This window comes from Xenopus laevis, chromosome 8L (genome assembly GCF_017654675.1).
Source record: "Xenopus laevis strain J_2021 chromosome 8L, Xenopus_laevis_v10.1, whole genome shotgun sequence".
NCBI lineage: Eukaryota > Metazoa > Chordata > Amphibia > Anura > Pipidae > Xenopus > Xenopus laevis.
In genome coordinates, this window is record NC_054385.1 from 6,666,845 (window position 1) to 6,685,381 (window position 18,537).

General features: G+C 41.4%; 1 protein-coding gene across 3 annotated transcripts in view; it reads left to right on the top strand.

Annotated features, from left to right (window-relative positions):
• The window catches only part of LOC108698862 (carboxyl-terminal PDZ ligand of neuronal nitric oxide synthase protein), a 59,102-nt gene extending 53,741 nt beyond the window's left edge, over positions 1-5,361 (top strand). For 2 of the 3 annotated variants that reach the window (XM_041572380.1, XM_041572382.1), the window contains 4 exons: positions 535-702; positions 921-1,086; positions 1,215-1,542; positions 1,759-5,361. In XM_041572380.1, coding sequence (XP_041428314.1) covers positions 535-702; positions 921-1,086; positions 1,215-1,542; positions 1,759-2,305 — 1,209 coding nt within the window. In that variant the 3' untranslated portion in view covers positions 2,306-5,361. The remainder of the gene's footprint in view (positions 1-534; positions 703-920; positions 1,087-1,214; positions 1,543-1,758) is intronic. The other variant, XM_041572381.1, reaches the window with a different exon arrangement.
• Positions 5,362-18,537: the final 13,176 nt, after the last annotated feature.

An 18,537-nucleotide genomic window follows, 5' to 3' on the forward strand; every position in this document is an offset into this window, starting at 1 on the left:
AGTGAATAACTCTATTATCATCAGACCATCAGACTGTCTTTATTGAATATTCACCTATTTGCCCATGTGCCCACACAGATACGGGAAGACTATACACTCTTCATGCAGATATATCCTTGTTCCTAATTTAACCAATTTTAACCCTTGGGGCATTGCTAACTGTTACCTTTCTTGCCTAAGGCCATTGGAGCATAGTGCAATTACAGGTGGTGTTACTAGTGGATGACAACGTGTCCAAAATAACTTCCTATACATTGTAATGGCAATTCATTCTGGTCCCTGATGGAAGGCCTGAATACCTGTGCTAGATTCCTGTAGTAACTGTGGGTTTTTAAAAGCAAATACTGTACATAAGTGCAGATAGTTCTTAGGATGGTTCCATAAATGTTCTACTAAGATAGGCCATGGTATGGTTCCATAAATGCTCTACTGAGACCGTGGGATGATCCCATAAGTGCACCACTGAGATAGGCCATGAGATTGTTCCATGAGTGGCTGTACGCATTGTACTTTACCTTTGTTGTGTTTATCTAGGACATAGAGAAGTGTTCCAACCATTCTCCTGCATCCCACCAGGCTCAGACTCCAGATTCGTCCTGCTCTATCTCTGTCCTGACGCCACTCGCTTCCCAACATCGCTTGCAACTCCTGCAACATCAGCTTCTACAGCAACAGCAGCAAACTCAAGTCGCTGTAGCCCAGGTAAGTCATCTCTTCCAAGATGCTTTGTACCCTGTGTGAAATACCTTTAACAGACTCTTGAACTCCTGGATATTACCTGTCTTACCCACATCTCACCTCTAGATGGCACTAACATTCCAGTGGGACTGCTTTCTCTTTCAGGCATATTCTCACCTGTGCTTGCAGCTCTCTGTCCATTAAAATTATAATATTTATTGTTTTCTCCCATAAATCACCAGGTGCAACTGCTCAAAGACCAGCTGGCCGCAGAAACAGCAGCACGCATTGAATCGCAGGCCCGCGTCCGGCAGCTGCTGCTGACCAATAGAGACCTGTTACAGCATATCTCTCTCCTTGTGCGACTGCTGAAGGAGCTGGAGCTGAGATCTGACACCAAGCAGCCAGGTGAGGAGGAATTGGATAGGCCTTTTGCATGACATGTGACTGGAGACAGTCAGCTGGGTTTCAGGAGTCAGAATTAGCAGTGCATAGATTACACTCTTACATTTATTACATTATGCCTTTTATACCAGGGGACAGAAGATCATTACACAACCTGGCGATTGCGCAGTCCCTTTCGCTAAACCTAAAGAACCTATACAACCTGGAGATCAACCTTCCGTGCACCTCCACGCCTGCTAGTCTTCAGAATAATCCTGGCATGGTGCAAGCCTTGAATGGCAACAACATTGGGGAGTCGTACCTGAACCTGCTGAACCTGGATCTTCCACACGCAGCCTCTGAGGAAGGCACCGGGGTCTCCTGCAGAAAGGTGGAAGGGTCGGAGGTCATTGAGGTGATAGACGATCACACTGAGGGTCTCAAAGCCAGGGATGGAAGGGCAGGATCAGACGAGGCAAAGTAGGTTTATTTTAACACTTTTGCATCCCTTCTCTTGTGCAAATCATACACTCACTAATAATGTTTCAGACAGAACTGTAGTCATTCATCAACTTCACTGAGCCAGATTGCCCCTCGTTATGTAAAGGTATCCATTGTTTACACCCCTTACTAATGGTGCCCCCTTGCCGGTTTATTAGTCCCTGTTTAATAACAAATGTGTGTTTCTTTCCGTAGGATCCTACAGTCTATTCCCAAGCTGATCCCACCTCCTCCCGTCACTAAAAAGAGGTCCAGTAAGATCTTTTCTGGCCAAATACCAGAATTTGCTTCTAGTGAGAGCATCACGCTGACGACCCCAACTATGGTTAACCTGACCAGCTTTACCACCATCACCTCATGTTCCATTACACCATCCGAGTTCACCACCGAGGACACCAGTCCGTCCTTTAAAAATACCCACTTTCCGTGCTTTGAGAACCCTGAGCTTTCTCCCATCAAGGAGGCATCGAGTTTATCCTTCCACCGAGAAGCGGTGGATGAGAACGGAACATTTCACTCGATCACCAGCAGCTATGATAACTTGGAGGACACCCCGACCATCTCGCCTGATGACCAAGTCTTTAATGGTTCCGCCAAGCAGTTTGCCATCGAGAGCACATTGCCGTTCTCCACCGCTCACGACACCTGTCTGCACATCAGTTTTTCTGAAGACGATTTCCCAGAAGTCGAGTCCGATGTGTCCGTCCAAAAACAATGGCGCCTAATCAAAAATGGGAACTGAAATGCTGGCTTTGTTCTGGAGAGCGGCTGGTGGAAAAACAACATCATCAACTGGGATTTATTCAAAGCTGCCTCCATCTGCATCATTCAAGAACTTTCCAAAGTTGCCTCCATCTGCAACACGGTCAACGTTAAAGACAACTGAATAACTATTGAGACTTAATTTCTTGGGCACAAACCTTTCACTTGGGAAGCAAAGGGGCTGCTTGTGATATGATCCATGCAACTAACAGGTGGTGCTGTTCTATGGGTAGATATTATGGGTAATTACCCCAATGTCTAGTTTCAAAAGTTTAACATGGGCCATTTTTTACCAATATTGGGTTCCTTGGATGGATTGTAAATTGTCCAATTTCTATATGGGTCCAATGCCAATGAGCAAGTTTTCTCTAGTGCCATTTGGAACCAATTAAACTGAAGATTACTGAAAATATTACTTGAAATATGGAATTTCCCCCCTCCCCCCCATAAAACTGTGAAATGTAAATTATTGATTTGTTGGAGGTGCCGCCGATTTACAAACTTTTCCCGAAGGACACCAACCCCATATGGCACACCCCCTTATACTTCAGCTGCACAATTTAGGTCATCCCCAAATCTAATATGGATATGCCCAGTCTGAATTGTCACTATTGGGAGGACTGGTACCCTTTGTCAATGGATGTGCCTTGTACAGACTGACCACAAGGAACCTGTTCTATAACTAAAGACCCCGCTGTGGAGCTTCTGCCTCATCTACCATTTCATGTATCAGAGTCAGCACCACAATGTACCTCTGTAGCCATCAACATGAAACATGTATATTGGGTTCCCTGTATGGCCCAGACAGATATAGCTGCTCCTCATTGGTTACTGGAAGATATGGCGCCTGTGTAACAGAATGGCTACAATACAATAGAGTAGTTTGCCGTTAAAGTGCAATATAAGGAACAATTTCACCTCTTATAGAGAGAGAAAGTTTAATATGAGATGTAGAAGATGCATAGGTTTATTTTTTAACAATGATTATGCTTAATCTTTAGATTTGTATTGATATTTTTAAACTTGCTTTTTGGTTTTATGTCCCCCCCCCCCGTAAGACAATAATGGTAATGAGTAGTGAGTACAAGGAAAATGGATCCCCCCGAAATGCTAAACAGCACCAAGTGCAGGAATAGAAATCTTAAGTAGGTTTCAATGTATGGAAGCAGTGCTGTCCAAAATATAATATGATTATGGGCAGCTGGTGGGACTTTAGCTCTTCAGGGATTCCCATTATCCCTGGGTCTATTATGTGAAATATTAGGGACGTAAAGCCTGAGTAATAACTGGGACTGGGCCTCCTTACTAAACCACACTAGTGGGGGACCCTCCCCAGGCTTTTTTTTACCTGTGAGACACATTCAAATATAAGAAGATCTGGAGAGCAACACAAGCATGCATAAAGTTCCTGTTGGTGCCAAATAAAGACTGGGATTGGCTATTAGTAGCCCCTATGTGGACTGGCAGCCTACAGGAAGCTGTGTGACAATACACCTGGTTTTATACCACCAAAACGAGCCTCCAAGCCTGGAATTTAAAAGTAAGTGTCTGCTTTGAGGCCACTGGGAGCAACATCCAAGGGGTGATGATCAACATGTTGCTCCAGAGCCACTGGTAGGGGATCACTGCTCTGAGGGTAGTTACTGTACCTTGTTCTGAAAAGCAGAGAAGCCCCATGGGGTTGGCGGGCACGGCTTCACCTCTTTTATGCAATTGCATGCACAAGCTAGGTCCAGTTGGCATCACCTGTGCATGCTTCCGACAGAAGATTGCAGAGAAGAGGACCTTCAACTCCACCAAACCCAAAGTGATGCTTTTAATAACAATTAAGAGCAAAAGTTTATATTAAGGGTTCCTCTGTAGTTTGGATTCAGGAGGGGGGAGAGTAGGCTCTGAAGGGGGTCCTGGTTATTAGACAGGCTTTAGTTATCCTTTAATTGTATACCCCTTTGGCATTCTTTATCTCCAGGACATGAGATTGTCCAGAAAGTGCTTGCACTGATTGGTTGGAATTCTATATGTTAGGCAACTTCAATGGCTGTTAGTCAATCGGTCAGATACTCATCGGGCAGGTTTGAATTCACCTGCTCTTGTGGACCGTGTCGGCTAGTTCATGCATTCCTACAACCCGTTGTCATCGTTCTAATCAAATCGTTTGGATTAACCCAATATTGCCCTGCCGCTGGTGGGCATATCAGGGAAAGATCTTCTGTGGCCACCTTTAGGGTCATGGCAGATTGGTGGAATTGCCCCCCATGTTAATTTCTATATCAGTCACTTAGGCATCAGGTGCAGCAGGGCATATTAGGATCTATAGGGACCTATAGAATGGATTCAGAAGACAACAGAATGTGAAGGGAATGTTGTGTTTGGGGGTTGAAGTTTCACAGAGAATGTGGATGAAGGGAATTGGTAAGTGACGGAGATGAGTGGGATGAGGTAGTTGATACAAGAAGGAGGTGGTACAGGGTTCCTCAGCTCTGGACGGGGAGGATGGGTATTCCTATGGGTATTTGCCCCACCCCAAGCCTAGTCAAAAGGTGGGGTGTAGCTGATTTACCCTATAGAATGGGATCATAACAGGATAAGTGGCCTCTATGGCTGCAGTTGTGAAGTGCCGCACTAGGGGAGGATGGGAAGATGGAGTTAAATGTGATAGAGAAGGTTCCATGAGACATAGGAGAAGGTTGGAGGGATGGAATAGAGACTCAGAGCCGTTTATGAATATGTTGCTGCATTTAAGAAGCACTAAGATTTGCCTTGTGTCCCCCAACCCCAACCTTATATTTATTCTCCCCAACACTTAGACCAGGAGTGTCATTCCAAAATAGCTGGACTGAGCCCGGGGGATTCTGGGAAATCAGAAAGGCCACAGCTTATGTATGGCTCCTATAGATATTTTGTAGCGAGTGTCAATTTAACGCCTATTAATGTGAATCTCAATTATGTGTTTAGTCCACTACTGAAGAACATGTCTATATTGCACAGGAACTGGTTTTCTAATGAAATAAAAAAAATCTATATTCTAAATTGTAATCGTCCCAATGCAGAGTGTTTATTTTCTGGTCAAAATGTAGAAAAAAGAGTTTGTATTTCCATGTGTTATACACAGACTTTATGTATGAATACTGTATCTAGTGAACTACTTCACTTTAAAGGGTGGTTCACCTTCACAGTTAGTTTATAGTATATGATAGGCTACTTCTGTGCAACTTTTCCATTGGTCTTCATTATTTCTTTTTTATAGTTATTTTAATTATTTGCCTTCTTCTTCTGACTTCTATACAGCTTTCAAATGAGGGTCGCTGACCCCCTCTAAAAAAAACAAATGCTCTGTAAGACTACAAATGTATTGTTATTGCTTCTTTTTATTACTCGTCTTCTATTCAGGCCTCTCCAGTTCATATTCCAGTCTCTTATTCAAATCAATGCATGGTTGCTAGGGGAATTTGGATCCTAGCAACCAGATAGCTGAAATTGCAAACCGGAGAGCTGCTAAATAAAAAGCTAAATAGCTCAAAAACCACAAATAATAAAAAATAAAAACCAATTGTAAATTGTTCCCTCTCTATGTCATACTAAAAGTTAAATTGAAGGTGAAAACCCCCATTAAATGTAAATAGCTGAGGCAATATGCAAGTCAGCCAGCAGGTGGCAGCAACCCATAAGGTTGGCCTATACAGGATTTCCCCTGCAGGAACTTGTTTGGGCCAGTGAGAAGGTAAAAGGGGCAGCAGTTAAGCCAGGACTAGGGTGAATAGGAGTTCAGTGAAGGGGAAAATTTCCGCCTGTCTTGATTCATTTTATTCCAAGGTAAAATGTCTCCTTTAAACAGAAAAGGCCTACATACCTCCCAACTGTCCCGTTTTCAGCGGGACAGTCCGGCTTTTGACAGCTCAACCTGCAGTTCCGCGTTTGTACTGAAAAGTCCTGACTTTCTCTGCACTGAACAGACTTTCTCTGCGCTAAACAAAGTTTCTAACTTAATTGTCTTTTGGAAGAGAGCCCAGAACAGCCACTAGGTGCAGCTAAGATACTTTTGTAACAATTTTGAGATCAGCAAGTAAGTAATTGTAACAATTTAGATAAGGAGGTCCCTTGGGAAAAGTTAGACTCGCAGCTTAAAGGGCAAGTCACCTGCACTAGCAAAACTGTAATAACTGAAAAAAACACAGAAATATGTTCAAGCTATTATAACCTGCCAAATTTTGTAAATTAACATGATAATTAGGGGGTGTGGTCACAAAATGGGCGTGGATTAAATGGTTTTCATTTCCAAAATGTTGGGAGGTATCGTAACTCACCTTCCCCCAACCCGGCTCTGCACTCGCCCCACAGTGAAGGGGACGGGGCAGGCGCAAAACTATAATCTATATAATATGGGGAACAGCTTCCCACTTATAGGGAGCTGCCATATTGCTTGCTTCCAATGAGCTAAGCCTGTAAATAACCCTGTGTATCTTTTATAGATACACATTGCCTGTCTCTTCTACTGGGTTTATGTATATAGAAAGTATTTCTGTGTCCCACATACTCAGGAGTGAATTATACTCGGCTGCTGGCTGTGACCCTAATGTCATGCCATCTGTTGCTGAACTACAGCTCCCAGCATTCCCTGCTAGCTTGCAGGACAGCAGTTTGCGGTATGTGGAAGTGTGAGTATCACTGGCGCTAGTTAGAATGTGGTGGTCTGACTTAGAAACATGTTTGGTGGAATTGCTGTGAATTGAGTAGTAGGTGCCGCTGATGGAATTGCAGTTATTTGTAGATCAGCCATCACATCACTAGTCTTTTTGTTTCTAAGATCTCTAACCCCTAGCAACCAGGTAGTGTCTTGAATAGGCAGTCTAAATCATAGAATTCCTGAAGACTCACAGACCTAGTTCTTATGCACAAAGACTGTAACCAACAAAGGCGAGACCCAGGTTTTGACATCGGCCATTTCCCAGACCTGCCAGTTATTCAGGAGTCGCCTGTATTAACATATCCCACTGGGGTGCAGCACGGAGTGTTATCTGGGAACGGCTAAACATCACTCACATCTGACTAAGTTAAATGTCTCTGATTTCATTTTTTTTTTTGCCCAGTTGCTAGGATGAATGGGACCCTAGCAACAAAATAATAGACTAAAAGAAGGCAAAACATTGCACCGATATCTCATGGGCAGGTTTGAAAGAAAGAAGGTGCTTTTTGTCTTGGCAAAGCTTTTCTTTGCTTTATCTTTGCTTTTGCAATCAGAGAAATAGGGAATTACCTTTCAACATACGTGGGCCCCGTGATTCTGGAGAAGATCTGATGCCCAGCGAAAGTATAAGACCGTGAGTAAGAGACTGTAGATATATAATTCACATTGGGCTGTATAGGAGACGTTGTGCCTCATCACTGCACTGCACACTCCTCTGATTGGCTTCTAGGAGCCCCACCAACCATTAATCTGCCCCTGAATGTTTACATTGAAATCTGGAAAATCAATGAAGCCTCAGGTCCCAAGGACTTTATTTATGGGTTCCATAGAATTAGTTACTGCCCATAGCACATGCGTTATGTCACTGACACTCCTCATCTTTGGGCTAGTGCAATAAGTTCAATATATAAAATATGACATTTCTACCCATATTCATATAAGGGAATTCTGCACAGACCACTTATAGATCTTTCAGGCTCTGTTGAGACATCCCTAGACTTGTGCCACAGAAGAGCAATAATGAGACACCCGTCCATGCTGTTCAATACTTCTACCACTGGAGGGAAGCAGTGAGACATTAATCACAGGTTCATGCAGTTCCAGGATTATTCCACAGAAGGGCAGTATAAACCCAGTGAGAATGAGGAATGAATGGATATAGGGAAGTTGTATCAGGAGTCAGAGACAGCAGTGCAGAGAAAGGGACAGACACAATGACAGTTACACAGAACTATAAACCCAGTGAGAATGAGGAATGAATGGATATAGGGAAGTTGTATCAGGAGTCGGAGACAGCAGTGCAGAGAAAGGGACAGACACAATGACAGTTACACAGAACTATAAACCCAGTGAGAATGAGGAATGAATGGATATTGGGAAGTTGTATCAGGAGTCAGAGGCAGCAGTGCAGAGAAAGGGACAGACACAATGACAGTTACACAGAACTATAAACCAAGATGAGAATCGAGGAATGAATGGATAATTGGGAAGATTTGTATCAGGAGTCAGAGGCAGCAAGTGCAGAGAAAGAGAAAGGGACAGCACAATGAAGTATCACAGCAACTATAAGCCAGTGAGAATGGGAATGAATGGATATTGGAAGTTGTATCAGGAGTCAGAGGCAGCAGTGCAGAGAAGAGAAGGGACAGACCATGACAGTTACACAGAATATATAATCCAGTGGAGAAAGAAGGAATGAATGGATATTGGAGTTGTACAGGAGTCAGAGGCGCAGTGCGAGAAGAGAAAGCTGGACAGACACAATGACAGTTACACAGAACTATAAACCCAGTGAGAATGAGGAATGAATGGATATTGGGAAGTTGTATCAGGAGTCAGAGGTAGCAGTGCAGAGAAAGGGACAGACACAACGACAGTTACACATGATTATAATTCATTCATTCCTCTCACTGAGTGTCTAGTTATGTGTAACTGTCATTGCTAATGTCTGTCCTTGTTTGGCCTTGTCTATTGATTGCACTGCTAGTTGTGACTCATGAAATAATGTACCTCTAAGTGACTTCCCAATATCCATTCATTCCTCATTCTCACTGGGTTTATAGTTCTGTGTAACTGTCATTGTGTCTGTCCCTTTCTCTGCACTGCTGCCTCTGACTCCTGATACAACTTCCCAATATCCATTCATTCCTCATTCTCACTGGGTTTATAGTTCTCTGTAACTGTCATTGTGTCTGTCCCTTTCTCTGCACTGCACTGCTGCCTCTGACTCCTGATACAACTTCCCAATATCCATTCATTCCTCATTCTCACTGGGTTTATAGTTCTGTGTAACTGTCATTGTGTCTGTCCCTTTCTCTTCTCTGCACTGCTGCTTCTGACTCCTGATACAACTTCCCAATATCCATTCATTCCTCATTCTCACTGGGTTTATAGTTCTGTGTAACTGTCATTGTGTCTGTCCCTTTCTCTTCTCTGCACTGCTGCTTCTGACTCCTGATACAACGTCCCAATATCCATTCATTCCTCAATTTCACTGGGTTTAGTTCTGTACTGTCATTTGGGTCTGTCGCCTTTCTATGCAACTGCTGCGCTCTGACGTCGCTGATACAACTTCCCAATACTCCATCATTCTACATCCACTGGTTTATCGTCCTATTAACTGGTCTATTGTGTTGTCCCTTTCGTCTCATTCGCTGCCCTTGATCCTTGCACAACAACTTCCCAAATCGCTTGATTTCCTCATCTCTCAACTGGTTATAGGTTCTGGTGTACACATGGTCATATTGGCTGTCCGTCCTCCTCTCGCACTCGTGCTTCTGACTCCTGAAACAAACTCCCACAATATCATTCATGCCTATTGCCGATGGGTTATGAAGTGTGTGTAACATGTAGTTGCGCTGTCTTATCTCTTCCGCACACTGCAGGCTCGCGATCTGCCCATGATACAACTCCCAATAATCCAATCATTCCTGGCATTCTCACCGGGGATATTCTGTTAACGTCATGCGTTGTCCTTCTCTCTCTGCACTGCTGCCTCTTGACCTCCTGATACGACTTCCCAATTCCATTCAATTCCTCATTCTCACTGGGTTTATAGTTCTGGTGTAACTGTCAGTTGTGTCTGTCCCCTTTCTCTTCTCTTGGCCACTGCTGCTTCTGACTCCTGATACAACTTCCCAATATCCATTCATTCCTCATTCTCACTGGGTTTATAGTTCTGTGTAACTGTCATTGTGTCTGTCCGTTTCTCTGCACTGCTGCCTCTGACTCCTGAAACAATATACCTCAATGGCATTGCTATTCTCTGTTTTTGTCTGTTCTCTGCACTGCTGGTTCTGACTGATGAAACAATGTACCTCAATATGATTGCTATTCTCTGATTTTGTCTGTTTCTGCACTGCTGGTTCTGACTGATGAAACAATGTACGGCAGTGTCATTGATGTTCTCCGTTTTTGTCTTTTGTCTGCACTGCAGGTTCTGACTCATGAAACAATGTACCCCAATGTCATTGCTATTCTCTGTTTTTGTCTGTTCTCTGCACTGCTGCTTCTGACTCATGAAACAATGTACCTCAATCTCATTGCTATTTTCTGTCTTTGTCTGTTCTCTGCACTGCTGGTTCTGAATGATGAAACCATGTACCTCAATGTCATTGCTATTCTCTGTTTTTGTCTGTTCTCTGCACTGCTGGTTCTGACTCATGAAACAATGTACTCCAATGTCATTGCTATTCTCTGTTTTTGTCTGTTCACTGCACTGCTGGTTCTGACAAATTAAACAATGTACCTCAATGTCATTGCTATTCTTTTATTTTCTGTTCTTTGCACTGCGGGTTCTAACTCATGAAACAATGTACCTCAATGTCATTGCTGTTCTCTGGTTTTTTATGTTCTCTGCACTGCTGGTTCTGACTGATGAAACAATGTACCTCAATGTCATTTCTATTCTTTGTTTTTGTCTGTTGTTTGCACTACAGGTTCTGACTCATGAAACAATGTACCTCAATCTCAATGCGATTCTCTGTGTTTGTCTGTTCTCTGCACTGCAGATTCTGACTCATGAAACAACGTACCTCAATGTAATTGTTATCCTCTGTTTTGTCTGTTCTCTGCACTGCTGTTTCTGACTCATGAAGCAATGTACCCCAATGTGATTGCTGTTCTCTGGTTCTGTCTTTTCCCTGCACTGCTGGTTCTGACTCATGAAACAATGTACCCCAATGCCATTGCTATTCTCTGTTTTTGTCTGTTCACTGCACTGCTGGTTCTGACTGATGAAACAATGTACATATATGTTATTGCTATTCTCTGTTTTTCTCTGTTCTCTGCACTGCTAGTTCTGACTGAAGAAACAATATACCTCAATATCATTGCTATTCTCTGCTTTTGTTTGTTGTCTGCACTGCTGGTTCTCACTCATGAAACCATGTACCTCAACGTCATTGCTATTCTCAGTTTGTGTCTGTTCCTTGCACTGCTGGTTCTGACTGATGAAACAATGTACCTCAATGGAATTGCTGTTCTCTGTTTTTGTCTCCTCTCTGCACTGCTGGTTCTGATGCATGAACCAATGTACCTCAATGTCATTGCTATTCTTTGTTTTTGTCTGTTCTCTGCACTGCTGGTTGTGACTCATGCAACAATGTACCTTAAGCTCAATGCTATTCTCTGTTTTTGTCTGTGTCTGCACTGCTGGTTCTGACTGATGAAACAATGTACCTCAATCTCATTGCTATACTCTGTTCTTTGAACTGCGGTTTCTAACTCATGCAACAATGTACCCCAATGTCATTGTTGTTCTCTGTTTTTGTCTGCTCCCTGCACTGCTGGTTCTGATTCATGAAACAATGTACCTCAATCCCATTGCTATTCTCTGTTTTTGTCTGTTCTCTACACTGCTGGTTCTGACTCATGAAACAATGTACCTCATAGTCATTGCTCTTCTCTGTTTTTGTCTGTTGTCTGCACTGCTTGTTCTGACTCATGAAACAATGTACCTCTAAGTGACTTCCCAATTTCCATTTTTCCTCATTGTCACTGGGTTTATAGTTAAGTTTAACAGTCATTGCCATTTTATGTCCTTCTCTGTTCCCTGCACTGCTGGTTATCACTCATGAAACAATGTACCTCTAAGTGACTTCTGAATATTCATGTTTTCTTCATTCTCACTGGGTTTATAGTTCTGTGTAACTGTCATTGTGTCTGTCCCTTTTTCTTCTCTGCACTGCTGCCTCTGACTCCTGATACAACTTCCCAATATCCATTCATTCCTCATTCTCACTGAGCTTATAGTTAAGTGTAACAGTTATTGCCATTGTCTGTCCTTCTCTGTTCTCTGCACTGCTGGTTGTGACTCATGAAGCAATGTACCTCATAGTGAATTCCCAATTTCAATAAATTCCTCATGGTACAAGTGCAGCTTCTATAGACAATTTCAGCCCATTACTGAACACAGTGAAGTCATGTTACATATATATGTTGTCATTTGGTGACATCTAGTGGTGAAAAAGAATATAGCGCTGATACAATTAGCAATAATACTGCAAATTAAACCATAAAAGGAAAATTGCTCAAGCAGTACACGGAACTAAGAAAACATATAATAGCAATGATATTGATGTACATTGTTTCATCAGTCAGAACCAGCAGTGCAGGGAACAGACAACAGAAGAGAATATCAATGACATTCAGGTACATAGTTTCAACAGTCAGAACCACCAGTGCAGGGAACCGACAAAAACAGTTTACAGCAATGACATTCAAAGTACGTTGTTTCATCAGTCAGAACCAGCAGTGCAGAGAAAAGACAAAAACAGAGAATAGAAATTACATTGAGGTACATTGATTCACAAGTTAGAACCTGCAGTGCAGAGAACAGACAAAAACAAAGAATAGCAATGACATTGAGGTACATTGTTTGATCAATAATAACCAGCAGTGCATGGAACCGTAACAAAGAAAACAGTGAAACGCAATGACATTGATGTACATTGTTCCATCGGTCAGAACCAGCAGTGCATGGAACAAAGAAAACAGAGAATATCAATGAATTGAGGTATATTGTTTTATCAGTCAGAACCAGCAGTGCAGAGAACAGACAAAAACAGAGAATAGCAATGACATTGAGTTACATTGTTTCATGAGTCAGAACCAGCAGTGCAGAGAACAGAGACAAAACAGAGAATAGCAATGATATTGAAGTGCATTGTTTCATCAATCAGAACCAGCAGTACAGGAAACTGGCAAAAACAGAGAATAGCAATGACATTGAGGTACATAGTTTCATCAGTCAGAACCTGCAGTGCAGGGAACAGACAAAAACAGAGAATAGCAATGACATTGAGTTACATTGTTTCATGAGTCAGAACCAGCAGTGCAGAGAACAGAGACAAAACAGAGAATAGCAATGATATTGAAGTGCATTGTTTCATCAATCAGAACCAGCAGTACAGGAAACTGGCAAAAACAGAGAATAGCAATGACATTGAGGTACATAGTTTCATCAGTCAGAACCTGCAGTGCAGGGAACAGACAAAAACAGTGAACAGCAATGACATTCGAGGTTCATTGTTTCATCAGTCAGAACAAGCAGTGCAGGAAAATGGAAAAACAGAGAATAGCAATGACATTGAGGTAAATTATTTCATCAATCAGAACCAGCAGTGCAGAAAACAGACAAAAACAGAGAATAACAATGACATTGAAGTACATTGTTTCATCAGTAAGAACCTACAGTGCAGAGAACAGAGAAAAACAGAGAATAGCAAACGACATTGAGGTACATTGTTTCATGAGTCAAACCAGCAGTGCAGAGAACTGAGAAAAACAGACAATAGCAATGACATTGAGGTACATTGTTTCATCAGTCAGAACCAGCAGTGCAGGAAAATGGAAAAACAGAGAATAGCAATGACATTGAGGTAAATTATTTCATCAATCAGAACCAGCAGTGCAGAAAACAGACAAAAACAGAGAATAACAATGACATTGAAGTACATTGTTTCATCAGTAAGAACCTACAGTGCAGAGAACATAGAAAAACAGAGAATAGCAATGACATTGAGGTACATTGTTTCATCAGTCATAATCAGCAGTGCAGGAAACTGGCAAAAACAGAGAATAGCTATGACATTGAGGTACATAGTTTCATCAGTCATAACCTACAGTGCAGGCAGGCAAAAAAAGGTGAACAGCAATGACATTGAGGTAAATTGTTTCATCGGTCAGAACCAGCAGTGCAGAGAACAGAGAAAAACAGAGAATAGTAATGACATTGAGGTACATTGTTTCATCAGTCAGAACCAGCAGTACACAGAACTGGCAAAAACAGAGAATAACAATGACATTGAGGTACATTGTTTCATCAGTCAGAACCAGCAGTACAGTTAACAGACAAAACCAGAGAATGACAATGACATTGAGGTACAATGTTTCATCAGTCAGAACCAGCAGTACAGTGAACAGACAACACCAGAGAATAGCAATGACATTGATGTACATGGTGCATCAGACAGAACCAGCAGTGCAGAGAACATAGAAAAACAGAGAATAGCATTGACAGTGAGGTACGTTGTTTCATCAGTCAGAACCTGCAGTGCAGGGAACAGACAAAAACAGTGAACAGCAATGACATTCGAGGTGCAATGTTTTATTAGTCAGAATCAGCAGAGCAGGGGACAAAAACAGAGAAGAGCAATGACATTGAGGTACATTGTTTCATCAGTCATTACCAGCAGTGCAGAGAACAGACAAAAAAAGAGAATAGCAATGACATAGAGGTACATTGTTTCATCAGTCAGTACCAGCAGTGCAGAGAACAGACAAAAACAAAGAAAAGCAATGACATTGAGGTACATTGTTTCATGCATCCGTACCAGCAGTGCAGGGAACAGACGAAAACAAAGAATTGTAATGACATTGAGGTACACAGTTTCATGAGTCAGAACCAGCAGTGCAGGGAACAGACAAAGACAGAAAATAGCAATGAGATTGAGGTACATTGTTTCATGAGACAGAACTAGCAGTGCAAAAATATACAAAAACATAGAATATCAATGACACTGAGGTACATTGTTTCATCCGTCAGAACCTGTAGTGCAAAGAACAGACAAAAACAAAGAATAGCAATGACAATGAGGTACATTTTTTCCTCAGTCAGAAACAGCAATGCAGAGAACAGACAAAAACAGAGAATAGCAATGACATTGATGAAACAATGTAATTAAATGTCATTGCTATTCTCTGTTTTTGTCTGTTCTCTACACTGATGTTTCTGACTGATGAAACAATGTACCTAATTGTCATTGCTATTCTTTGTTTTTGTCTGTTCCCTGCACTGCTGGTTCTGAGTGATGAAACAATATACCTCAATGTCATTGCTGTTCTCTGGTTCTGTCTTTTCCCTGCACTGCTGGTTCTGACTCATGTACCCCAATGTCATTGCTAGTCTCTGTTTTTGTCTGTTTACTGTACTGCTGGTTCTGACTGATGAAACAATGTACCTCTATGTCATTGTTATTCGCTGATTTTGTCTGTTAACTATACTGCTGGTTCTGACTGATGAAACAATGTACCTCAATGTCATTGTTATTCTCTGTTTTGGCCAGTTTCCTGCACTGTTGGTTCTGACTCATGAAACAATGTACCTCAATGTCATTACTATTCTCTGTTTTTCACTATTCTCTGCACTGTTTGTTCTGACTGATGAAACAATTTACCTCAATGTCATTGCTATTCTCTGTTTTTGTCTGTTCCCTTCACTGCTGGTTCTGACTGATGAAACAATGTACCTTGAATGTCATTGCTGTTCAGCTTTTTTTTGCCTTCCTGCACTGTAGGTTCTGACTGATGAAACTATGTACCTTTATGTCATAGCTATTCTTTGTTTTTGCCAGTTTCCTGCACTTCTGGTTCTGACTGATGAAACAATGTACCTCAATGTCATTGCTAGTCTCTGTTTTTGCCAGTTTCCTGCACTGCTGGTTCTGATTGATGAAACAATTTACCTCAATGCCATTGCTATTCTCTGTCTTTGTCTGTTCCCTGCACTGCTGGTTCTGACTGATGGAACAATGTACCTCAATGTCATTGCTATTCTCTGTTTTTGCCAGTTTCCTGCACTGCTGGTTCTGATTGATGAAACAATGCACTTCAATATCATTACTATTCTTTGTTTTTCTCTGTTCGCTGCATTGCTGGTTCTGACTCATGAAACATTGTACCTCAATGTCATTACTATTCTGTTTTTTCTCTGTTCTCTGCACTGCTGTTTCTGACTGATGAAACAATTTATCTCTATGTCAATGCTGTTCACTGTTTTGTCTGTTGCCTGCACTGCTGGTTCTGACTGATAAAACAATATACCTCAATTCATTGATATTCTCTGTTTTCTTTGTTCCATGCACTGCTGGTTCTGACCAATGAAACAATGTACATCATTGTCATTGCTTTTCACTGTTTTCTTTGTTACGGTTCCATGCACTGCTGGTTATGATTGATTAAACAATGTACCTCAATGTCATTGCTATTCTTTGTTTTTGTCTGTTCTCTGCACTGCAGGTTCTAACTTATGAATCAATGTACCTCAATGTAATTTCTATTCTCTGTTTTTGTCTTTTCTCTGCACTGCTGGTTCTGACTGATGAAACTGTGTACATGAATGTCATTGATATTCTCTTATGTTGTCTGTTCCCTGTACTGCTGGTTCTGACTGATGAAACAATGTACATCAATATAATTGCTATTATATGTTTTCTTAGTTCCGTGTACTGCTGGTTCTGACTGATGAAACAATGTACCTCAATGTCATTGCTATTCTCTGTTTTTGTCCCCTGCACTTCTGGTTCTAACTTATGAAGCAATGTAGCTCAATATCATTGTCCGTCTCTGTTTTCATTGTTCCGTGCACTGCTGGTTCTGACTCAGGGAACAATGTACCTCAATGTCATTGCTGTTCTTTGTTTTTGTCTGTTCTCTGCACTGAATGTTCTGAATCACAAAAAATGTACCTCAATATCTTTGCTATTCTCTGTTTTTGTCTGTTCTCTGCACTGCAGGTTCTGACTGATGAAACAATGTACTTCAATGTCATTGGTTTACTGTGTTTTTGTCTGTTCTCTGCACTGCTGGTTCTGACTGATGAAATAATGTACCTCAATGTCATCGATATTCTCTTTTTTTTTTGTTCCATGCACTGCTGGTTCTGACTCATGAAACAATGTACCTCAAAGTTTTTTCTATTCTTTGTTTTCTTTGTTCGATGCACTGCTGTTTCTGACTGTTGAAACTATGTACCTCAATGTCATTGCTATTCTCTGTTTTTTTCTGTTCTCTGCACTGCAGGTTCTGACCTATGAAACAATGTAACTCACTATCATCGCTATTCCCTGTTTTTTTCTGTTCCTTGCACTGCTGGTTCTGACTCATGAAACAACGTATCTCAATATTATTGCTAGTTTCTGTTTGATTGTTCCATGCACTTCTGGTTCTGACTGATGAAACAATGTACCTCAATGTTATTGCTTTTCTCTCTTTTTGTCTGTTCTCTGCACTGCTAGTTCTGACTCATGAAACAATACATCTCAATGCCATTGCTATTCTCTGTTTTTGTCTGTTTCCTGCACTGCTGGTTCTGACTGTTAATACAATGTATCTGTAAGTGAATTCCCAACTTCCATGTTTTCCGCATTCTCACTAGGTTTATAGTTAATTGTAAGAGTCATTGCCATTGTCTGTCGTTCTCTGTTCACTGCAGTGCTGGTTTTGACTCACGAAACAATGTATCTTGAAGTGACTTCCCAATATCCTTTTATTCCTCATTCACACTGGGTTTATAGTTATTTGCTATTTGCATTGTCATTATGTGTCCTTGTCTATTCCTTGCACTACTTGATCTGACTTATGAAACAATGTACCTCATAGTGAATTCCCAATTTCCATAAATAACTCATGGTACAATTGCAGCTTCTATAGACAGTTTCAGCCCATTACTGAACACAGAGACGTCATGTTACATTTATATGTTGTCATTTGGTGACATCTAGTGGTGAAAAAGAATATAGCACTGATACAATTAGCAATAATACTGCAAATTAAACCATAAAAGGAAAATTGCTCCCACTTTGATCAACCTCAGTATAGTGACCTGCTGCTCCTCTTCTTATAGTTATGTGGCACTGTGCTTGTCTGTTCCCTGCACTGCTGGTTCTGACTCATGAAACAATGTACCTCAATGTCATTGCTATTCTCTGTTTCTGTCTGTTCCCTGCACTGCTGGTTCTCACTCATGAAACTATGTACCTCAATGTCATTACAATTCTTTGTTTTTGTCAATATCATTGCTGTTCTCTGGTTTTGTCTGTTCTCTACACTGCTGGTTCTGATTCATGAAACAATGTACCTCAATGTCATTGCTATTCTCTGTTTCTGTCTGTTCCCTGCACTGCTAGTTCTCACTCATGAAACTATGTACCTCAATGTCATTACAATTCTTTGTTTTTGTCTGTTCCCTGCACTGCTGGTTCTGATGCATGAAACAATGTACCTCAATGTCATTCTATTGTTTGTCC